The sequence below is a fragment of the Solea solea genome, chromosome 11 (assembly GCF_958295425.1).
Source record: "Solea solea chromosome 11, fSolSol10.1, whole genome shotgun sequence".
Taxonomy (NCBI): Eukaryota; Metazoa; Chordata; class Actinopteri; order Pleuronectiformes; family Soleidae; genus Solea; species Solea solea.
Window position 1 is genome coordinate 4,756,723 of NC_081144.1, and position 20,496 is coordinate 4,777,218.

The following is a 20,496-nucleotide window of genomic DNA, read 5'->3' on the forward strand; positions in this document are numbered from 1 at the left end:
ATACACACACACACACATAACACACACACACACATACATATATACACATACTTATATATATATATATATATACATATATACAGTATATATATATATATATATATACACACACATACATACACATATATACATATATATACATATATACACACATACATACATACACATATATATACACACATATACATATATGTATATGTATATATACATATACATATATACATATACATGTATATGTACATATATATACACATATACATACACAGTATATGTGTATGTATCCCAGCATGCAGTGATCAAGAGTTCACTTTAACAAAATTAATAGAAGCCACCAAGGGCTTGATCAAACTGGGGCACATGAAGGAAACCCAAAACTAAAGATCATTATGAAGAGGAAGCAAAGATGGGAGCAAATACCCTCTACTAGGTGTGGTTTTTATTCAACTCACAGTACATTCTACAGATGCACACATGTTACATCACCTTAGTACAACAGAGTCTTGGAATACCTGCTCTTAAAAATGATGAATTGGTCCTAAAAATATAAAGGAACAAATTTAAAGTCACCAAAAACTGTACATTATTAAAAATTCACTTAACACCACATTTGGTCGTCATGTCTTTTTTTTTCTTTTTTGAAAAAACGTCTCGTCCCTTTAAGTGTAATAAGGAACCTCAAACTTTTGTTTCCTGTCAACAGATTTGAGTTCAGTGTAAGAAACAAGTTTAAATAAAAACCTGGACTATGGAGTCGTCCCAACGCCTTCATCGAACACCAACCATGCTGCGCAAACATTGTACATTGGCCCTTAAACAGCAAAGAACAAAAACAATAAAAGGAATGCAAGTCAGAAAACTGGGCAGGGATGTGCCCGCTGCCCAGTGCTTCAGTATCAGACCTCAGTTGAAAATCTAGTCTTTAAAATGAGAGGATTTCAGCCTTGCATATAACCACCCGTAGATGGTTTCACCCGTTCTGACGAGCTACAGACAAATATGGATCAGTTGCCCGCTTGTAGTTTTAAAACTGCAAACACCATCTTGACTTGAGGCATTTTCATTTTTTATAAAAGAGCAAATTCTCAGTGCGAGCTGTGTTCTCTCAACAGTCTGTTTTGTCTGTTGAGACACAGATCTGGTCAAACAAGCTGATTTACGCTCAAACAGGAGGGAGAGTGAAATGTCAACCCCGCCCCCTCCCCCCCAAACTGACCGACCAACATTAAAAATCCTCCAGTTTCAGAAACCAGTGTCTTTCACACAGCAGCAGGTGTGTGTGTTTGTGTGTGAGTGAGTGTGTGTGTGTGTGTGTTGGTGAAAAGTGTGTAGGTGTTCGTGCAAGACTTGAGGTGGAGGTTAAACGTCTACTCGTGACAGTCCAAAAACAGATTCCTTTTAGTTTAACTGGCCTTTTCATAAAATGACAAGACATCTCTATTAGATAATCTGTACACATTCAATACAAGCTATTGCTATTAAATAATCCCAGCTATTGTAATCTTTATATATATTTATATATAGAATATATAATAAAAATATATTGAGCAAAAAATTACTTCTAGGCATAAGACCACATTACATTACATTTCCATTGAACAGGTAAGAAATGGCAAAAGCTCTGTGAGGAGTTTTTGATCCAATTTGTCATTGAGCGATGCTAAGCAGGTCCAGAATGCAGCAGTTAAGCTACAACGGTGTGATCAGTCCCTTAGCTTCGGTACGAGTCTGAGAGCCAAAATACCCGGGGGCCTGAGACCGTGTCATTACCCGCAGCAGGGCTTGACCAAAGGCTTTGCAACGACAGAGGTTTGTGACACGACATGACTAGAAGAGCGCAAATGGGGGATGAGGTGCTGAGGTGAGGATGAGGACACAACAGGAGGGAGGGAGGGAGAAAGGAAGGGAAGCAAGGAAGGCAATGTGACGAGAGGCATGTTCTCCCTCTCTGTGACAGGGAATGGTACAAGTTCAAGCCGGTTTAGCTGTGGGCCCGGAAAAAGATTCAGCCAGTGGAGGCAACAATAACAGACAAATAGCCAAAAATCTATACATAAATACCTATACATGAGAGAATACACATGGGCTGGAAGAACCTACCGACAGTCTTAGCAGTAACAGAGAGAGAGAGAACGTGACTGGGACTGTAAAAGCACCAACAATCTACAGCCACACCACTGAGGAGAACGCCGTAGGCACCTATTTGTCCTTATTCGAGTAGAACTCCGCCCAGCGGCTCTCAAAGAAGCGCCTCATGGAGTGTCCGGCTGTGCCCACCTCCGACGTGTCCTCATTGAACAGCTCACAATTGTTGAAGACCAGCTGAGCGTCGGCAGCAAACTCCTCACAGCTGGAGTACCTGAGGCCAGGAAACAAGAGAGAGAGGGCTGGTGTTAAAAGCAGCACAGACAAGTAATTCCATCTGGCTTTTCTGCTGTTGCATTTGTATGTATCTTTGGGATAAACTCTTCGTTCTCTATGTATTTATGTATATTTGCACTTCCTCGATGTTTGCTATTGTTGTAGGCATGCAAAGTGCCTCCACTGGTCTTAGGGTAAGGGTTGGATGCGACAGGAAAGGGAAAGTTTTGTAGCATATCTTTTTCTGATCAACAGTGGCACAGCTTTCCAGGTAAAAAATCCACTACTATTTAATCAGACAATAAACGCTCAACTACTGTCCATGAGAGAGAATGAAAAAATAAAACACGGTGCATTATCTCCTCTTACCCTCCCTGTAGCAGTCTCTCTCTCATGGTGAGGAAGTCCATGGGGTTCTTGACGATGCGGCGGTATCCTGGCACCAGTCGTGGGTTCACAGGTTCAAGGAACGGCCAGGCGTCTGCATGAGCTTCCATCTCCATTAGAATGATCCTAAACATACATAAACATACAAGATTAATTATGCTGTTTTAAAATAATATGACCCTTCTGCTGTGACAGAGGAAAAACTCACTCGCAGAAGGTGAGGTCCGGCTGGTTGCGGGTCATCATGCGTCGGCGCTTCGCGTTGGTGCCACATCCTTCTCCGGAGTAGCGAGAAGACGAGGGTGAGGCGGTCTCCTTGTTTCGCGTCGCCATGCCAGAACTACGCCGCGCTGTCGTTTCATCTTCAGAGCTCTCGTCTTCGTACTTTCTCTTCTTCACCCTGGTCCTTGTTTTCGACAATCGCTGCAACTCACCCTCCTCCTGAATGAGACAGATATACAGATAAACATATATGGAGACTGAACTGAGTCAAATGCGGCACAGAATTAATTCTAAGGAAACACGCTCTTAGATCCATAATATCAATAATATCAAGTTTTGTTCAATTTGAAATTGCTTCTTAATTGAGCCTCACAGGACCGGATCTTACCCTGGCAACGCATGTCGGACAAAACCAGTCTCCCTCTGGCACCTGAGTGAGTTTGGGCCTCAGGCAATACATGTGGCAGCCACGATCGCAGCCATCACACAGCAACAGGCAGTCGTCATTGTCTCCCTTCCTGCAAACCTGGCATGTCTAATAAAAGAAAGAGCAAAGACATCCTTATTGTAAAAGAAAATGATCCTAAAACAAAAGATAATGAGAAAAGCTATTAAGACCTCAGCTATTAAGAAAAACCCTGAGTAAGAATCCAAAATGTATCCTACGTCCCAAAAATGTTTTTGATGAAAACCCGGCCTTTAGTTTTAATTATGCAGTGAATTAGGTGCACAGGTTTGACAGGTTGTAGAAGGAAAAGGTGAAATATATGATATTAATGATGGCTGGGAACAGAACAGAGCCATCATTAATGTGATCAGTAACATGTCAAAACAGCTGCTGTGCTCAGGGCCCACAACACCTGAGTCGAGCAACAATCGTTACTCACCACTTTAGTGACTGATCTTTCCCAGGCGATTGCTTTCTCCAGCTGAAGCAAACACAAACAGAGCTGTGGAGCACTACGACAGCGATCCAGAGCCTGACGCCAAGTTCGTAGGCGGGAGGTGATTTCACTTTCCAGACTAGAAAATAGGAAAAATGTTAACATTTCATCTAAAAAGAGAACTAATGACAGACTGTCTTTTCTACCTACCTAATGACATCCATTGGATGCTCTTCTCCTGGCGTCGGGGTGAGAGGAGCGAGGCGCATCACCTCAGCTGGGTTCCACAGCGGCTCCTTCAGGTAGCGCCGTTCGATGTTTCGCTCGAGGTTGGCCAGCCGCAGCATGGCCAGGTCCAGGGGGTGTGTGGCGATACGAGGCAGGCCGGACCACTCCTTCTTAGTTCGCACAATCCAGTCATCGCGCGGGTCGGCGTCGTGTTCGTAGTACTGGAGATCATCCCGATTGGAGTCTGGATCTGGGATTGTGTATGGCTTAAAAGGGAGCGGAGGAAAGTCAGGATGAGGTTATAAATCTCTAACAGCAAACACAATGACACAGGAATTACATTTCATTTATTTTCCAAGTTTTCCCAAGAAATTATTAACTTTTTTAATTAGTTACCTGAAATTCTGCCATTGGTGTCTCGGTGTTAGAGTCAGCATCAGTGATCACATTCTGAGGTGGTGCCTTCAGAAAACACAGGCAAGGATGTACATGTGACTTGTGGATATCTTGACTGAGCAAAAATAAAGATCCTACTTTTTCAAAAACATGTAATGTTATTTTCTTGCGATTGTGGCCATTGTGATTAAGATGATGCAGAACAGGTGTGATTTCTCACCTTCAGATGGAGGTCAGCTGCAATAACTCGCTGCTCCAGGTCCTCAACCCACTGCAGTGCGCTGATGTCAGTCTCCATGGCCCTCTCTTGCACTTGCCACGGTTGCTGTAGAGCCTCCATTAGAACTTCTTTGTCCTCTACCTTCAACTCAAATATTGTGTCTAACCATAAACAAGACAGAAATAGTTGTGAGGACAAATACAGGAAACATGCAGATGAAGATCTCCGGACATACAGAGAATCACTTATTTAGATGTCAAACAAAACAAAAAACAACACTCACCGTCAATAGATTTGGTGCACAGCTCAGCTAAACTCTCCATATGCTTTGCTAAATGCTTATGGAGGACCCTCTCTCTGATGCCTCTTGGATGGAGGGCCTGTAAGGTGCTGTACAGTTCTTCTGGATCCTTGATCCACCACCAACCACGCACCATTGCTGGAAAATAAAATGATGACTTACACAACATGACAAAAATAAATCTCTTTTGTACTCCAGAGCCCTGGAACTAGCTCTGAACTGTCTAATAGTTAACCACTACTCACATGCTGGAATGGGCTTGACCACAAGCTGAGTGAAAAACTGCTGCTCAAGCTCCTGGAACACAGAGTTGGGGGGGCGGCCACGGCGTTTGGCTGCAGCTCCTCGTGGTCCCCTTCGTGCAGGACTGCTGCCTCTGCTGCCTCTCCTCCGCCTGCGAACTGGCCTGGCAGGGGTGGTGGGAGCGACCGCAGCAGGGGGAATGGGAGCTGGATAAGGCTGAGAGAGTGGGGGTGGAGAACTGACAGGAACTTCAGGAGCGGTTGTTGTCAGGGGAACATCCTGCGGTGTCGCTGGAACGACAGGTTCAGCAGGAGCAGCACCAGGCAAGAGTGGATCCGGCTGAAGGGTAAGACAAATACATTAATGTGGTAAAAGTAACAGTTCAAGACAAAGTTATTCAATATTTAGAAGTATATGTGTTTATTGTGGTGGTCAAACCTGTATGGGCAGAGCAGCAAGTGCAGGGTGGAGTTTAGGGGGTGAGCTGGGTGAGGCGGTGATCTGGGGCTCAGCGAGGGAGTTATCATCACATGGTTGTTTAGGAAGCAGGTTGAACCACTGTCCCTGTTTCTCTGCCATCTCCTTCACACTCTCATCTGGTCGATTCCCCTCGGGGGCTTCCCCTGCTGCTGCTGAACAGGTGCCATTTGCCAGCGTTTCCTGCGACTGGCTGAGCCAGTTCAGGAAAGCAGACTGTGTGAGGTCTTGTGTGCAGAGGGTCGGTGATCCCGGCCCTTCTTCGCCTCCAGACCTGGCACTACTTCGACGCCGTCGACGGATCTTTGCCGTGCGGAGGTGGAGCTCCACTTCTGGTTTGATTTTTCGGGGGCGACCTCGTCCTCTTGGCCTGCTCATGAGGGATGCAGTGCCAGGGAGCGGGTCCTCCTCTGGAGACAGGGTCTGGTTCTGTGCAGGGGCAGCAGAGGAAGGAGAGGAAGGCAAGGATGGCAGAGTAGGGGGGGGAGTGGTAGGCACGGGAACCTCTTCTACTTTGGGCTCCTTTTTGAGAAAGGTGACAGGCACCTCAGCTATGAGGACATCTCCTGAAGCTACAAGATGAAATGTGAAGAAAAGGTAAATTAAAAAAGGAAATGTAATTGATGTGTTCAGTTTAAAAGACTATTTAATTTCAAACTCACTCAAAAGCTCCTCTGGCCCTTCAACTAGAACTCCTCCGAGGTGAGGGAAAGCCAAGTATCTGCGCTGGTAACGGTCCTGGCCTAACAATATGGTCCGCATGGAATGAGACGACTGTAGCAGCTTTTTACGGAAAAATACTTGTCGCTATGGAGATGCAAAGAAGAGAAAGAATGTGTTAATATAAAGGCAACATAAGCATAAAAAACAATGTGTCAGCATAGCATCGGTCTTACCTTGGTTAGCTTATCTATCTGCCTTTCAAGCTCTGGAACGCTGGCATTGGTAGGACTCTCACTCTGTAGCAGGAAAAATTTAACACATAGAATTAGTGTGTTATCATTATAAAAAGCAAACAAATAAACACTAGACCAGATACATACATCAGTGGGTTTTGGCTCCTCTTTACGTCCACGTCGGTTGCCTCTCTCCATGGGCACACCACCCTCCTCCAAACTGATCTCCTCGTCGGCCACTCTGGCACTGCGTCGCCTCTCCTCAAAACACAGCTCTTCCTCTGAACGTCCAGTACGACGCGCCAACGCCGCCTTCAGCCTGACAGACAGGAAACATTCACAATCAGCAAAATTGCCTGTGTTTTCAGCATTGAAAAATTGTGAGCGGTATATTTTTTCATATTTTCTGTATGAGGAGAGGTTATCATCTTACTTTCGCAACTTCCCCTCAATGATCCACTTATTCTTCCTATAGGTTGCCATGTTTTCCAATGTGTTGTCAATGTCACTGAAATATAAAATACATACATTATAATATAGTACCAATGTGAAAAATACTTTTTTTTTTTTGTATATAGATCTTGGCCTAACCTCGTCACAATGTTGCTACCGTTAAGCTCATCCACCAGGAAACCCAGGATGGCTGCCTTGGTGTCAGGGGGCAGAGCATGAAAGGTTTTGGTCCGCAGTGTGTTGCACACCTCCGTCTCATAACCATTAGATTCCAAAAAGATGCGGAGTGCTTCTGAAACTGTGCTGCGGGTCAGCTCTAAATCAGCCAGCTTTTCTCCAAGGATCTTCACTGACTAAAGGTTGGAAAAGCAAGAAGAAAACAGGTAAAGGCTACATTATTCTTTGAAAACTCTCAGAGTACAGAGCACTTTGTGGATTTGCATTAAGCTGGTGAGAGGTGCTCTTTGGATGGGGATTAATGTAGGAATAAAGTCAAGGATAACTCTGAGGCACTGTTTTAAAATGTTTAAATCCATCTACTATAACTTCATGGTCATGTTAACTCTTTTAAATTGCACAAAAGTGTTTGTTTCAGCTCTAAACTCACACCTGATAATACGTTGGAAGGCCTGGGTCATGGAGCGCAGCCTCCACAAGCTTTATCAGAAGGTCTTGCACTTCTCCTTGACTATCGCCCAGGCCGAGGAGGCCTTCCTGTAAGGTAGCAAGGCTGGGGATGTCCTTGGGTATATTGAGGCCGATCACCTTTCCATAGCCTTGAAGGAACTCAACCACAGTCAGGCAGTGTGCAAAGGCAGTACCGGAAAGAACCACACCAGGAATACGGGACAGCTCCGGTAATAGCTAGGTGGAGACAAAGCTTAGAGGTTATGATCAAGCTGACAAAACCTGTGCAGTCAGACAAGATATCAACAGATTGGGTTAAACTTACTTTATGGTCAGTGAGACACATGTCCTCTGTGGGCTTCTTTAGCTCATCCGCGATCAACTGCTGCCTCTTTCGTTCCTCCAGACGTCTCTGGGCCTGAGCTCTCCTCTCTGCGGCTCTCTTCGCTGACAGAGCAGCCCGAGCTGCCGCCTCTGCCTCAGCCTGAGCTTTAGCCATAGCCTTTGCTTTGCTCCGAGCACCCAACACCCTCTTACCCTGGGCTATCCTCTCCTCGTCTGTCTGCTGTACTGGTGGAGGAGCCTCAACCTTGACTGACCTTCTGCGGCCTGGCTTCTTCGGCTCAGCAGCAGACACCGATGTTGGCTGTGTGACCTTTGGAGCCGTCGGGTCAGTCGGTTCAGCCTTTGCCTGTAGGCTCTTCGCTGCTTGCTCAAGCTGAGAACAAAATGCAGAGAAGGAACAACTGGTTAGGAAAAGGTGGTTCTAAGGACACTGCAGATAAATCATCGTATTTTTATCTTTACCTTGGCTCTCTTTTTTTCCTCTTTCATTTTTTTAATCTTGGCATCCTCCCTTTTCTTTATTCTTGCCTGAAACAAAAGCAATAAAATCAGTATTATCATATATAATAACAGTTTCCTAACCCCCAGGCCAGGGTCTGGTCCGCGAAACATTCTTACTATGGTTTATTCAGTATATCTTAACATGACATTAGATGTAGTTTACTATCAGCTCTGTAGCGCCCCCTCTCCCACACCAATCAGTCAGGAACATATTGAGTGCAGTCCTGTCCTTTTGGGACCCCTGCCATAACAGGTCATATGCAGTACACACAAAGTCTGGACTGCATACCTTTCTCTTCATTTTCTTTTTGATTTTTGCAAGTTTCTCCTTTTCCTCTTCTGAAAGAGCCTCTATTAAAGGAAATGCAAAAGAGTTAGCTAGATACACAGAGCTTGAGGTTGCATAACACACCCTGATACATGCATTGCTCTATTGCTCAGAACCCACTCACCCTTAGCCTCAAGTCGGTTCAACAGCTTCGCGTCAACTTTGCTGAGGAGGTCAATCATCTTGGTTTTGGGAGGTCTACCAGGGCGACGGGGCTCTCCTCCCCTCACACCACGAACTCTGCGGGGTTTCTCTTTATCAGGGTTTGGAGGTCGACCTCGCCGGCCAGTGATGGCCATGATCATGGAGGGAACCTCCTCATTAGCCAAGAGGACCCAGTTCATACCCTGTGACACAGTGGGGAACAATGAATCACTATCTTCCATAATGTCTTCCACACATTTTTAGTATTATAATTAGAATTTTTAATTGGTTTAACTGCACAGTAGTTCTCACTAGTGGTCGTTAATTAAAAATAATCTACCAACCATCAATGAATCAGGCTCTATGATAGTAACACGTAATATCATTCACAGTCATCTTGCAGCCAGTGATTCTCTTTGTTTGTGAATGTAGTGTGGATCAGACAATGTCAAGAAAGTCACTGTATGATAAAAATGAGCAAAAGAAATACACACCTCAGGAGTTTCTCTCTCTTCATAGAAGTCCCCTACAGGCATGCGTGGGCTAAAGCTGAAATGCTCCCTGCTCACCACGCTGTCCGTGTGTCTCTTCAAGTACTGAACAAAGCAATGAGATGACAGAAGACAAGACAGAGATTAAGAAAAATAGTCATTGTCTCAGCAACCCAGGTACCATTTGTTGTATGCGACAAATTTCAGTCCATTATGATAACCTTGATGTTTTTTTGTAGAGGTGCAAAATTCACCTTAGCTATTTCAGGGAACTGCTTCATCCTTCTTCCACACGGTGTGTAATACCAGGTTTCACCCTTCATGCGATTATCAGTTTTCTTCACTCGAATTTCCCTCTTCCACCTATGGATTAGAGTGTTTACCATTACATTCCTGTCATAATAGATTTTCTGGACACAAAAGTATGGCCAAGAACCAAGAGCTAGAATAGAGTAGACAATCCACACATTTGCAAACTTTAATTAAAAAAGGATTTTTGGGACCTTGGACAAAACCTGAAAAGGACCCGACCTCTCATTAGATCCTATAGGAGGATAATTTGGTGATGCAAAATATGATCTTTAATTGAAATTAACTCTTCGACAAAAAGACTGGATTCCTTATTGAATTATATTTAATTTACAGTACAAGTATAATTACCCGTGCAACAATGGGAACTGGACCTGAGCTTCTGTCGCAACCCTTCGTCTGTTAGATTCACCTGGAAAAATATACACAACCAGACTTTGTTTGAGACTATTAACCTTTGGCATCATGTTTCAACTAAACACCATCAGATAACGTGCCCTTCCTAACAGTCTTTACTACCTGTAGTTGAGCTGTCGTCATCATTTTCCTCAGCATCATCAGCCGTTGTCGTTTCAGCATCTTGTTTAGGTGTTTTAACCATATCTCCGTCTTGTTTCTTGACTCTTTTCACCTTTTTCAGTTTCTCCCCTGCTGTGTTAACAGCTGAAGCAGCGTTGGCCAAAACAGCTTCAATCGTGGCTGTAATTGAATCAACCTCTCCTGTCTGAGACCCAGCGTCTCCAGATACTTCTGATGTTTCTTTTGCATCCACTTCGAGGACCTTCTTCCTCTTTCTGCCAGTGGACCTTTGCTCTTTAATGCCTCCACGTTCAAGCTTGATTTTCTCCACTTTAGGGGTTCGAGTCCGAGGTTTTCGCTGGGCCTCCTCTGGAACTTGTAAAAAGAAGGGGGAAAAACAATGACCTTAAACAAAATGAAACATTTCTAAATCAAATGTTTGTAGAAACTGTAATGTCAAATACCTGGGGTTTTAATCCATATTGTCTTTGGTGTTCGAGGTTTGCGTGGTTTTCCTGGTGTTGCAAGATGTCCTCTTGCAGCCGAGACAATCTGATCCGTTACAGGTTGGAGTGGGTGTACAGCAGGGCTCTCTACTGGGGTACTGAAAGCGATGAAGTTCTCATCTCTCATGTTGAAACTTGGCAGAGTCATGGACTCATCAACAGTGGTTTTAATTTTTATCCGTCCAGCCAAGTCTGGGGTATCGTGTCCTCTGGTCTCCCACTCTGCTTCAGGTACTAATTTAAGATGAAACAATGACATTAGATTGTGTTAGCATAAATTACATTTAATTGGTCAAATAATTTGAATAAAAGATAGGAAGACCAAGAACTCAAAAGGAAAGAAAAAGAGAGAAGAGAAATGTGGAGATGCATCATTCTTCATTCATCTTAGTAAGGCCAAAAATCATGTTAGACTCACGGCTCTCGCATGAAACAAAATTGCTAACCATTAGAGAAATAAATCACATCTTTATCGGTGTTAAAATTGAGACTGTGGCGACAAATAAATTCAAGATTGGGTGATACTTTGTGTAAGAATGCATCCAAGGATTCCATTTAGGGTTGTGAGAGTGCAGGTGCTCATCCTCTTCTTAAAACATGCTTCACTGCTCCCATGTCACTCAGAACACAGTTGTGAGCGACATGGGAAGGAGAGGGAGTGAGAGATGTGCTTGTCCCAGCTGTACCGCTGACTGAGGACTCCGCTGTCCTTTTCTCAGATGCAAACACAAGCAAAGCTTTATAGCAACAGTATAATGGTAATGTGTAATTTAATACTGCATATGAAAATGTATCTGTATAATTTTAAAACTCGGTATACCACCCAGCCCTAATCTTAGTTACTATTTACAGCTTGTCAAATCACTAGATAGTATTTGCATGATCAGGAACTTTAAACTCTACCTTGATGGCCACTATGAGATTTGGACCCATCACTTGCATCGACAGAGGGCTCTTCCATCTGAGCGCTGCTGTTCAGTGAAGATTCCAGCATGGATGCCCCCATAACATGGCAAATGTTCCTGGTCTCTTCTGCCTCAGATGTTTCCTCTCCTCTGGTGGAATCCAACATGTCATCTCTGGACTCTTCCAGAGAGAAGCTGCTGTCTCTAGTGGTGTCAAATGCAGTAGATGGTTCTTCCTCAGCATATGAAGTGCTGTCAAACTGAGAAGTCTCACTTCTCAGGTGAAAGCTGTTGTCAAAGTGAGTGGAGTCATCTATGCAGGAGCTGTCACCTTCTAAAAGAGACTTTTTTTCAAAAACAGGGCTGACTTCAATCTTAGAAGGGGTGTCATATGATAAACTGCCATCAGATTGAGAAGCAGCATGTTGGGAGTTATCAAAACTATCTTCAGTCAAATGTTCTACCCTTGTGCTGTGAAGCTGTGGGGACTTTCTGAATGGAGTTTGTCCCAACATGGAGTTTTCTGTTTCTGAGATATCAATAACCGTACTTTGCATTTGATGCTTTTCAACATCCTTCGATTTTCTCTTGGCAGTTTGATCAGAAGCAACTGTGGTCTGCAAAGACTTTCCAGAAAGATCAGAGAAGGATTTGTGACAGAAGACATCAGATTTAGGAGTCTCAGCAGTTTCCACCTTCTGTGGTGTCTTGGAGTTTGAATCAAGCCGAGGGAGGTATTCTTCTGCTTTTTCATTTCTCTTATTACTCAGCACTTCATTTTTCTCATTATGACCATGGTACTCTGACTTGGGAGACAACTGTACACAAGGAGTGGTATTAGGTGGATGCTGCTCAGAGTCAGAACCTTGGACCATTCTAGAGGACGTACCCATTGTAGGAGGCAAAGAAACAAAGGCAGGAGGGGTGGGCACAAGTGCAGTCCTGGAGGCTTGAGTGGTTAGAAGAGGTAGGGTAGGCAGAGGTTGGACTGTAGAGCTTTCATGGGATACTGCAGAGGCAGTGGGAATACCAGTGTCAACAGCTGGAGGAGTGTGTGTCTGGTGATGGTATGTGGGCACAGGTGCACATGGTTTATTTATAACAGAAGGTGCAACAGACACAGACATGGAAGTTGCAGATGGGGATGGCGATGGACCCGGACCAGCTGATGAATAATTTGCCCGCACTGATGTTATGGTAGATATCAATTTAGGAGGACCTGGCTTGTCATGCCGAGCTCCAGATGTTTTGGGAAAGCAAGACATGTAAGACCCTTGAACCATCTGCTGAAGAGACGAGATGGGAGCAGAAGTTGAGATAGCTGTACTAGGTCCAGAAGCTACAGGAGGCAATGCTGAAAGATGGGTCATTGACTCCGAAGGAGAAGAGACCAAAGGTACAGGGGAGAGTGTGGCAGGACTAGACTCATTATTACTCGAAGCTAGGGGCGTAGACAATTTTTGAAGCGATCCTTGAAGGGGGAAGGAAGAGGACCGTGCTGACAGATTTTTGGTTCCAGCAGGTGCTACTTCAGTTTCAACAGAAGGGAGAGTTTTAAGGCCTTGCACAATTACAGGAGGAGACGGCACAGAGGACACACTGTGGGATGCTGAGATTTGTGACTGAGTAGATTCCTCACTAGGGGATGAAACAGTTGGGGGTCCAGGTGCAGATGTGGGAGATCCAGAGACAGTTGGAGCTGCAGAGGCCTTGGTTAATGATGTCGACACAACTGCAGGGGATGAAGACATGGAGAGCTGAGATGACGGGCACCGTGGAGATGGATTAACTTCTGCATCTTTGACAGGAGAAGCCAGCTCTGGACACTGAGCTGCTGTCTGGTCAGACTTCTGTCCATGATCATTCACGGGTCCCACATGAGCCGCAGCTGTTTTGGATGAGTAACTGTCACTTTTGGGTAGCTTTAGGGCAACAGGTGCCCTTTCGCTGCCATTAAAGCTTGCATCAACCTCTTTGACAGCTTCCGTTGTGTGCCCTGAAAGACAATCAACAAAACAGCAACACAGACTATTGTTATTCACAATAGACGTAGACATTTAAAGTGGAAAGAAAAACACTTATAGACAAAAACATTTAAAGAAAAACCCATTATGCACAATACAAGACAAAACTAACAAAAGATTTAAAGGGGATTTGAACAGCAGCATCTGTATAGCAATAATAGGATTATTTATGTGAATCTATAGGCTTGCTGTCCCAAAAACCACAAGTCAGCCAACTGAGTTACTGTATTGAGTCAAGCACTAAGATTTCTCCTTCATTATCAGCTTTGTCTTGACATATAGCATCTTTACACACAGTCTATTTATGGTAATCATCTATAACAGACATAGTTGTTTATTTTCTAGTCATAAACATCAGGAGACATTAAAAATCTTTTCACTCATTAATCGGTGGATCCATCAAAAGCTATGCCAGCCTTCACAAACTCTTAGGGATAAAGTGGGCAAATGAAACACAAAGGAACTCAAACTTACACTTTAAGCAAGCAACAAAAACAATCCTTACTGCAACACTAAAATAAGGCCTCTTTTTAATTTTCTGTAATGAATGAACGTACAGCTCAAGCTCAAAAAGGACTGAGTCACTGCACCTGAGTCTACCCAAAAAAAAACAGTAAATTCATAATTACTTTTAATATAGAAATGCTATGTTTTATAGATTAAAAGTGTTCAGTCAGCATTGACTATCCCTCGCAAACTCCCTCATTGACAACTGATTTTTCTTGCTTGCACACATTGAAGCAAATAGTCACACACTGACATCAGCTGGTCTAACAATGGTACTACATCTCTATTAGGCACTGGCAGGTAGATCAGCACCATTCATTGGCATCAACTAGTAATTAAATTTGTTCAGTAATATAACCTTTTTTCCAATATATTAATTATTTAAAATGTGATTAGATTGTGATGGGGAGTTATGTGCCCATTATGATACTAAATCATAATGGGTACATAACTCCATTATGTTCTCATTACACGAACGAGCACATCTCTTCATTTTACAGTTTCGAACCAGGAAACGTTTAGTGAGACTGCTTCAAAATTGACAGCAATCATTAAATAAATGTCAACAACAATTGTTTGTCAATCCGTCTACTCTGATTAAAGTGATGAGCATAGACTGCTCACCAAAAATACTGCCAGCAAGGTTGTAAGCACTTAGCTGCTTTTAGCTGAATAACAAAATGTACTTCAACAACTGTGCACAGATGCCACATGAAACTGTAATGCAACCAGGAAGAGTGCAATGTCAAGTTCAACCAAAGAGGAAGAAGAAAAACCTAAGTATCAAGATTCATGAGGAAATAAATTATGCAATATCAAAATGTAATCAACTACCCAAATCATTTATGACGTGTCAGTATTACACGTAATAATAAATGTCTACAGAAAGTGGACTGCGAACATCAAATAAGCATTAACATTGTTTTCCCAGGAAAACAAAGTGTAAACTGGTCACCTTGAATGACAGAAGACATTTTGTCATCTCTGTTGTGGCTCTTGGGTGATCCACTATCCTGCACCTCTGATGGTGATATCACTGTTACAGAGGACATACCCACAGGTAGAGGGCTGCCAGTGCCTGCTCTGCCTAAACTGGGGTGTTGAGGGCTGCCACGTTGAGGGCTGCCATGTGGAGGGGTAAAACTCTGGCCTGCTGGGGGCATCAAGTGAGTCTGGCCTTGAGGCTGCGACTGTTGTGGTTGCTGTTGCTGCTGAGGAGGAGACGACATGGCCGGGTGCTGGGGCTGATGCTGGTAGAAGGGCATCCCATTAGGCATCATGCCATAATGCTGTGGTTGCTGGTGGTGTTGGTGTGGGCTGCGATGTGACTGGAGGTGTTGCTGTGATGGTTGATGGGGTGTGGGCTGTAAGGACTGCTGCTGCTGGTGATGTGGTGAAGATGTAATACCAGGGTGTGCTGAACTCTGGTAGGTGCCATATACACTGTGGGAATTATAACCCATCTGCTGTTGGCCTGGGTTACTCCTGTTCCAGTACTGGCTCCCAGTAAGAGGCATGTTTGGTGGACCTGCCACAGGGGGCTGATGAGAGCTTTCAATACCCCCATTAAGCTGGTACTGTCCAGGACCCTGGAAGTGGTGCTGTGACTGAGGCTGCGCTATCCCGGGTGTAGGCTGCTTCTGATGCATTCCATGACCTGGAGATGTGCCCATGGCTGGACCATACTGAGGGTGCCCTCCCCACAGGTAGTCATATCCAATGCTACTCTGGTGGTGGTTGCTCATGTGGGGGTAAGGAGCTGTTGGTGGGTGGGAACTGGGCACACCAGACCCGAGTACAGTAGTGGTGCCATTCACATTAATCTCGCCATTCATATCTATCAAACATAAGAACATAAATTTAGTTAAAAATGTTGCAATTACAATGACAAAACAATGAGTTTGTTGATAATAATTGCGGGATAGATGGAAAGTCACATCAAATAATTTACATGCCATATGGTGGGAGGAAGTAAGTGTAGCGCCATGGACTTAAATATGACTACATACAGAGTACTACACATACATTAAAAAAAAAAAAACTAAATCCAATCAGGATAAGTCTGCTGTCCACACTACCAAGCATTTTCAAGTCCTGAAAAAACAAATGAGTATGAAAACACTGCTACAATTAGTCCCTGACTGGTTTCTATGGGCCATAACTTAAGCATCAGCAGAAAACAGAAATCATGCGCACTCCAATGACCATGTGATACAGCATATGTTTTCAGGTGTACAAGTATGGACACAGATTATTTCTGATATGGCAGTAAAATGCTTGATGGTGGCTCATTGGCATATCTCATTGTGGCTTTTGATTCCCGGCTCCGTCAGTCTACATTCCAATGTGTCCTTGGGCAAGACACTTAACCTCATGTTGTTCTTGGAAGCTGTGTGAATGGGTATGAGAGCTGCACTGTATGGATGGGTGAGAATGGGTGAATGACAAAGCTGTAGTGAAGACTAGTACTAGTACTATTATGTAAATACAGGCCATTTAATCCACATGCAGATGCTGGGCGAAGGTACACAAAATACTTACTCTTCCCCTGCTGAGGAAAACTCATGGAGGACCCGTTAGTATAAAGAGAATCCCCTGAGGAGAGTTTCAGTCCTGAGTTTGGTGAAGAGTGGGTGCCATAGTTAAAATGATTATTTGACTCCATCTAAAAAAACAAAAAGAGTAGAAATAAACACAAAACATAAACTCTAATACTCAGTACTTTTTATGGCTGTTAATTCAGGTGCATATGCACTGTATCACCACCATATGGGTCATACGTCTGTTTTTTAATTCATTTCTCTTTTTTCCCCTTCCAGTTTGGGAAAATAGTCGACGTTACGTAAGACGTAAGATTTCCTCAATGAAATACCAATCATAAATCATTTTTGCCAACCGCAGCTTGTTGTAACAGACGGCACCATTTCGTTCCAACAACAACCGTCAAAATGTCGCAGCCAGCAGCAGCAGAAGACGCCAGGCCCGAGCGAGCCGTAATGGACAAGCGGAATATTACGATAGTCGCTCATCATTAGCGCTGATGAGGCGCTGCTAACATGGGCTCAGCCTCCTCACTCTGATATTAAAAATGGTATGACCGGGCAGATGCGTCCGTACCCATGAGCCGGCGGCCTAACAATGGAGGGATTAGCGAGAATATGTCACAGTCACGCCGAGGCCCGAGGAGCTATTACCACATCACTTCATTATCATCCCAAAATAAAGTAGCCATATCAATGGATACGCGATTTCCGAATTCAACCAGGAAGGCCGACACAGAAACGGGCACCGCGTTAGCAAAGCACGCTAACTATGCTCTAAATACATTTCACTTTAAAGCGCTGCTGCTCCAATGAGCTAGCAGCTTAAGTAAAAACTAACCCGATAACAGGTTTGACGAGTGGGTTACTTCAACGTAACACACAAAATAAATATATAATACCAGCCTCACTTCCAAGGTTATTTAGCTAAAGCATCACAATAGAAGCTAACCAACGCACGCTAGCCAGGTGGCTAACTGGTAGCATCCTTAATGTTTACCGGAGTGAGTACGGCTGCTTACGCTGCGATGTTAGCTCATAGCCGGGCAGCAGGTACCGCAACCGCGCTGGGTTAGATCCATGGTGTCTCCATCGGCAACGAGGAGCGCCCCGAGTGAAAACAAATATGAACCGGTTCAGATGCGGTGACTAACTATAAGTCCGTTGTTAACAGATGGAGGCGTGCGCCCTCTTTTGTTCACGGGCTAACGTAAGCTAGCAGTCAGATGAAGTTACATTGTTTACGCTGCACGCGCACAGACAATTTTTTTGCAGAACATCATCCTCCCACACTGTCGCTACCAACCACCATCAAAAGTTTCCCCTGCTATTTCACTTAAAAGCTGGCCAACCTTTCAGTCCATGGGGGTGTTGGACGGCGCGGATGTTTCTAAACTATTCGCCTTGGACAGATGTGCGTGTAAAGATGCGACAGCGATAAATAATAAACAACTATTACCCCAACCGTTGGGTTTTAAATTAGCAAACATGGCTGGTGTGGTCCGGTGCAGCCATGATCACAGAGCAGAGCGAGCGGTGTAAAGGTCCCAACAATAACCACACACATCCGGTCACCTTTCCTCGTCACACTTCACAGCAAAACAACAACAACAACAACAATAGTACAACTCAGAATACTTTATTAACTTTAACTCAGAATTCATTTAATTTAAAAGACAAAAATACTCACCCCACGTGCAATATACTGTAAGTGTAATATACATTTATAATATATCATGTTCAAGATAAGATAAGATAGTCCTTTATTTACCTTTATCAACCCTTGTTTATGCAGTAAATATCAAGCCCATACTGTATATATTCTGGTCTATAATTTTAACTTTTTAAAGTCATATTGTTAATATCCTTCTATATTGTACTGTACACATTATGTGGAAATGCATATTTATTATGTATTATCTTTATCTTTGCTGCTATGAATATGTACATTCCCCCACTGTGGGAATAATAAATCTTATCTTATAATACTAGCAAATACAGACACATTCAGAAAAGTACAAATATAAATGTGACATTTACAGTGCATGAAAATTGAATTCACAAATTAGGTCAAAGTAACTGTCAACCAAACTAAAATTAAAAGTGCAATCTTAATTAAACAGCCTAGAATTTATCTCAAATACCTCAAAATGTAACCTTTATTTTCATGATAACTACTCAGCTACTTTACATGGGATTCTTCTACAAATAATGTCTTTTACAAATTAAATGTATGTGTACATAAACCCAATTTGGTGCATGATGTTAGTTAATGTATCAATAATTATAATTGTGCTAATGATTATTGTTAGTATTATCCAGTTGGCTGTAGTTATTAAAAATTGACTTGATTGACTTCTAAATTTAATTAGTACCACTTTCCCTGGAAACTGAAAAGACAAATATTCCACTTTCTGTTAAACACTAATTAAACAAAATTGAGTGTTTGTTGTTTTAAGCTCAAATAAAAAAATAAAGCAGGTTTTAATTACACGCAATTAAATGCTCAGCTTTTATTTTGCTGTGCTTCACGGTGACAACAGGAAACCGGTGTTGCTTATTATCGTCACATTATACATATATAAAAAAATGACAGCGAGGAAATCAGGCCTCAAAAAAGGAAGTATGCTAATATTCAGGGCCGAGGAGTCTCCACGCTCTTGGGTCCTAAAGCCGCCTGCTACGTTACATTACCACAAAAAATAGCCTGGTAGAAATACTGCACCAGTATGGTTACTTGTAATACTAAGGTACTTTTAGTAATCATATAATTAATAATTATTAAACACTAATGGCACTAGGCTCTGTTAAAAATTAATTACCAGTTATTTAAAAGCTGATATGCATGTAAAAGCTGTTTTTACCTGTTGAAAGTCCTGTTTGTTCCAAGGGTGACTGGTTTTTTTCAGGTCTCAACATCAAAATGTTTACTTTTGAAACACTTGTTCTTAATTATGGCTTTGTTCCTTTATTGTTTTATTATGGGTTTATTTTCGTCTAACTCTCATGTCTGCTTAGGTGCTTTAGTTTTTGCCTTTTATTTTTTTTTGCCTTGTACAAAGCACTGTTATTTTTATTCAAGAGGGCAAAGTTCAGCACTGGTACAGCCAAGGGGTACACCTGCAAAACCAGAAAGGCCCATGTTTCGACTGGGTCATCCTGGAGCAAAGGTTTATGGGTGTTTAAGTTTGACAGTATTCTAATGATGTCCAGCCTTTCTGAAGCTATTTTATGGTTAAATCAATTATTTTATTAATTAAAGTTGGCCTGTCACAATAAAAGCCCCTTTACTCATCTCATATAAAACAAGAGTCAAAAAGAGACCATTAGAAGCAACTGAGCTACAAATACACCAAACTAAAGGATTCATATAGACAACATGAGTAAGCAGAAAGGATTAAAACACTTTGATTAAGACACTTTTAGTCTGGGTGTTTTGTTAGTCACTCTCTCTTTATCCATCCATGGCAGGAATGTTTTGGTTGTTTCTAATAACCTGCAACTGTGGGATCAAAAACTAAAAAAAATTATATGGTAGTCCATCACTACCACCAGCTGTTGTATTTATATATTGCACATGTGCACAAATTAAGTCCAGTAAATTATGTCCAATACAGACCATAACAAATCATGAGCGTCTCTCTCTCAGGAAACTATAATTCACAAAAAAAGAGACATTTAAAAC

The 20,496-nt window shown here is 42.9% G+C and overlaps 1 protein-coding gene across 5 annotated transcripts; it reads right to left on the reverse strand.

Moving 5' to 3' along the window:
* Positions 1 to 404: 404 nt before the first annotated feature.
* baz2a (bromodomain adjacent to zinc finger domain, 2A) lies at positions 405 to 19,694 on the reverse strand. Of its 5 annotated transcripts, none has more exons than XM_058642071.1 (30): positions 19,676 to 19,694; positions 16,813 to 16,936; positions 15,227 to 16,108; positions 11,739 to 13,736; positions 10,794 to 11,069; positions 10,330 to 10,704; positions 10,162 to 10,222; positions 9,756 to 9,864; positions 9,505 to 9,606; positions 8,991 to 9,213; positions 8,828 to 8,889; positions 8,500 to 8,565; positions 8,018 to 8,410; positions 7,675 to 7,929; positions 7,204 to 7,418; positions 7,046 to 7,120; positions 6,760 to 6,931; positions 6,613 to 6,675; positions 6,379 to 6,523; positions 5,678 to 6,288; positions 5,242 to 5,578; positions 4,979 to 5,134; positions 4,696 to 4,856; positions 4,476 to 4,541; positions 4,062 to 4,345; positions 3,855 to 3,990; positions 3,356 to 3,502; positions 2,954 to 3,186; positions 2,728 to 2,871; positions 405 to 2,356 (listed from the first exon to the last, which is right to left on the reverse strand). In XM_058642071.1, exons 2-30 carry the CDS (start codon positions 16,934 to 16,936, stop codon positions 2,197 to 2,199), a joined length of 8,031 nt encoding a protein of 2,676 aa, XP_058498054.1. In that variant the 5' UTR covers positions 19,676 to 19,694; the 3' UTR covers positions 405 to 2,196. The 5 variants fall into 5 exon arrangements, with proteins under 5 accessions (XP_058498054.1, XP_058498051.1, XP_058498050.1 ...); XM_058642068.1 differs by lacking the exon at positions 19,676 to 19,694 and adding an exon at positions 18,271 to 18,368; XM_058642067.1 differs by lacking the exon at positions 19,676 to 19,694 and adding an exon at positions 18,164 to 18,339.
* Between the last annotated feature and the right edge of the window lie 802 nt (positions 19,695 to 20,496).

Bases quoted from the DNA above. Each gene is read 5' to 3' on its own strand.
- baz2a (XM_058642071.1), bottom strand. From the start codon at position 16,936: ATGGAGTCAAATAATCATTTTAACTATGGCACCCACTCTTCACCAAAC. The intron at 8,411-8,499 runs GTAAAGATAAAA...TTTTGTTCTCAG, and splicing joins AGGAAAAAAAGAGAGCCAAG to CTTGAGCAAGCAGCGAAGAG. The intron at 7,419-7,674 runs GTGTGAGTTTAG...TCCAACCTTTAG, and splicing joins GCCTTCCAACGTATTATCAG to TCAGTGAAGATCCTTGGAGA.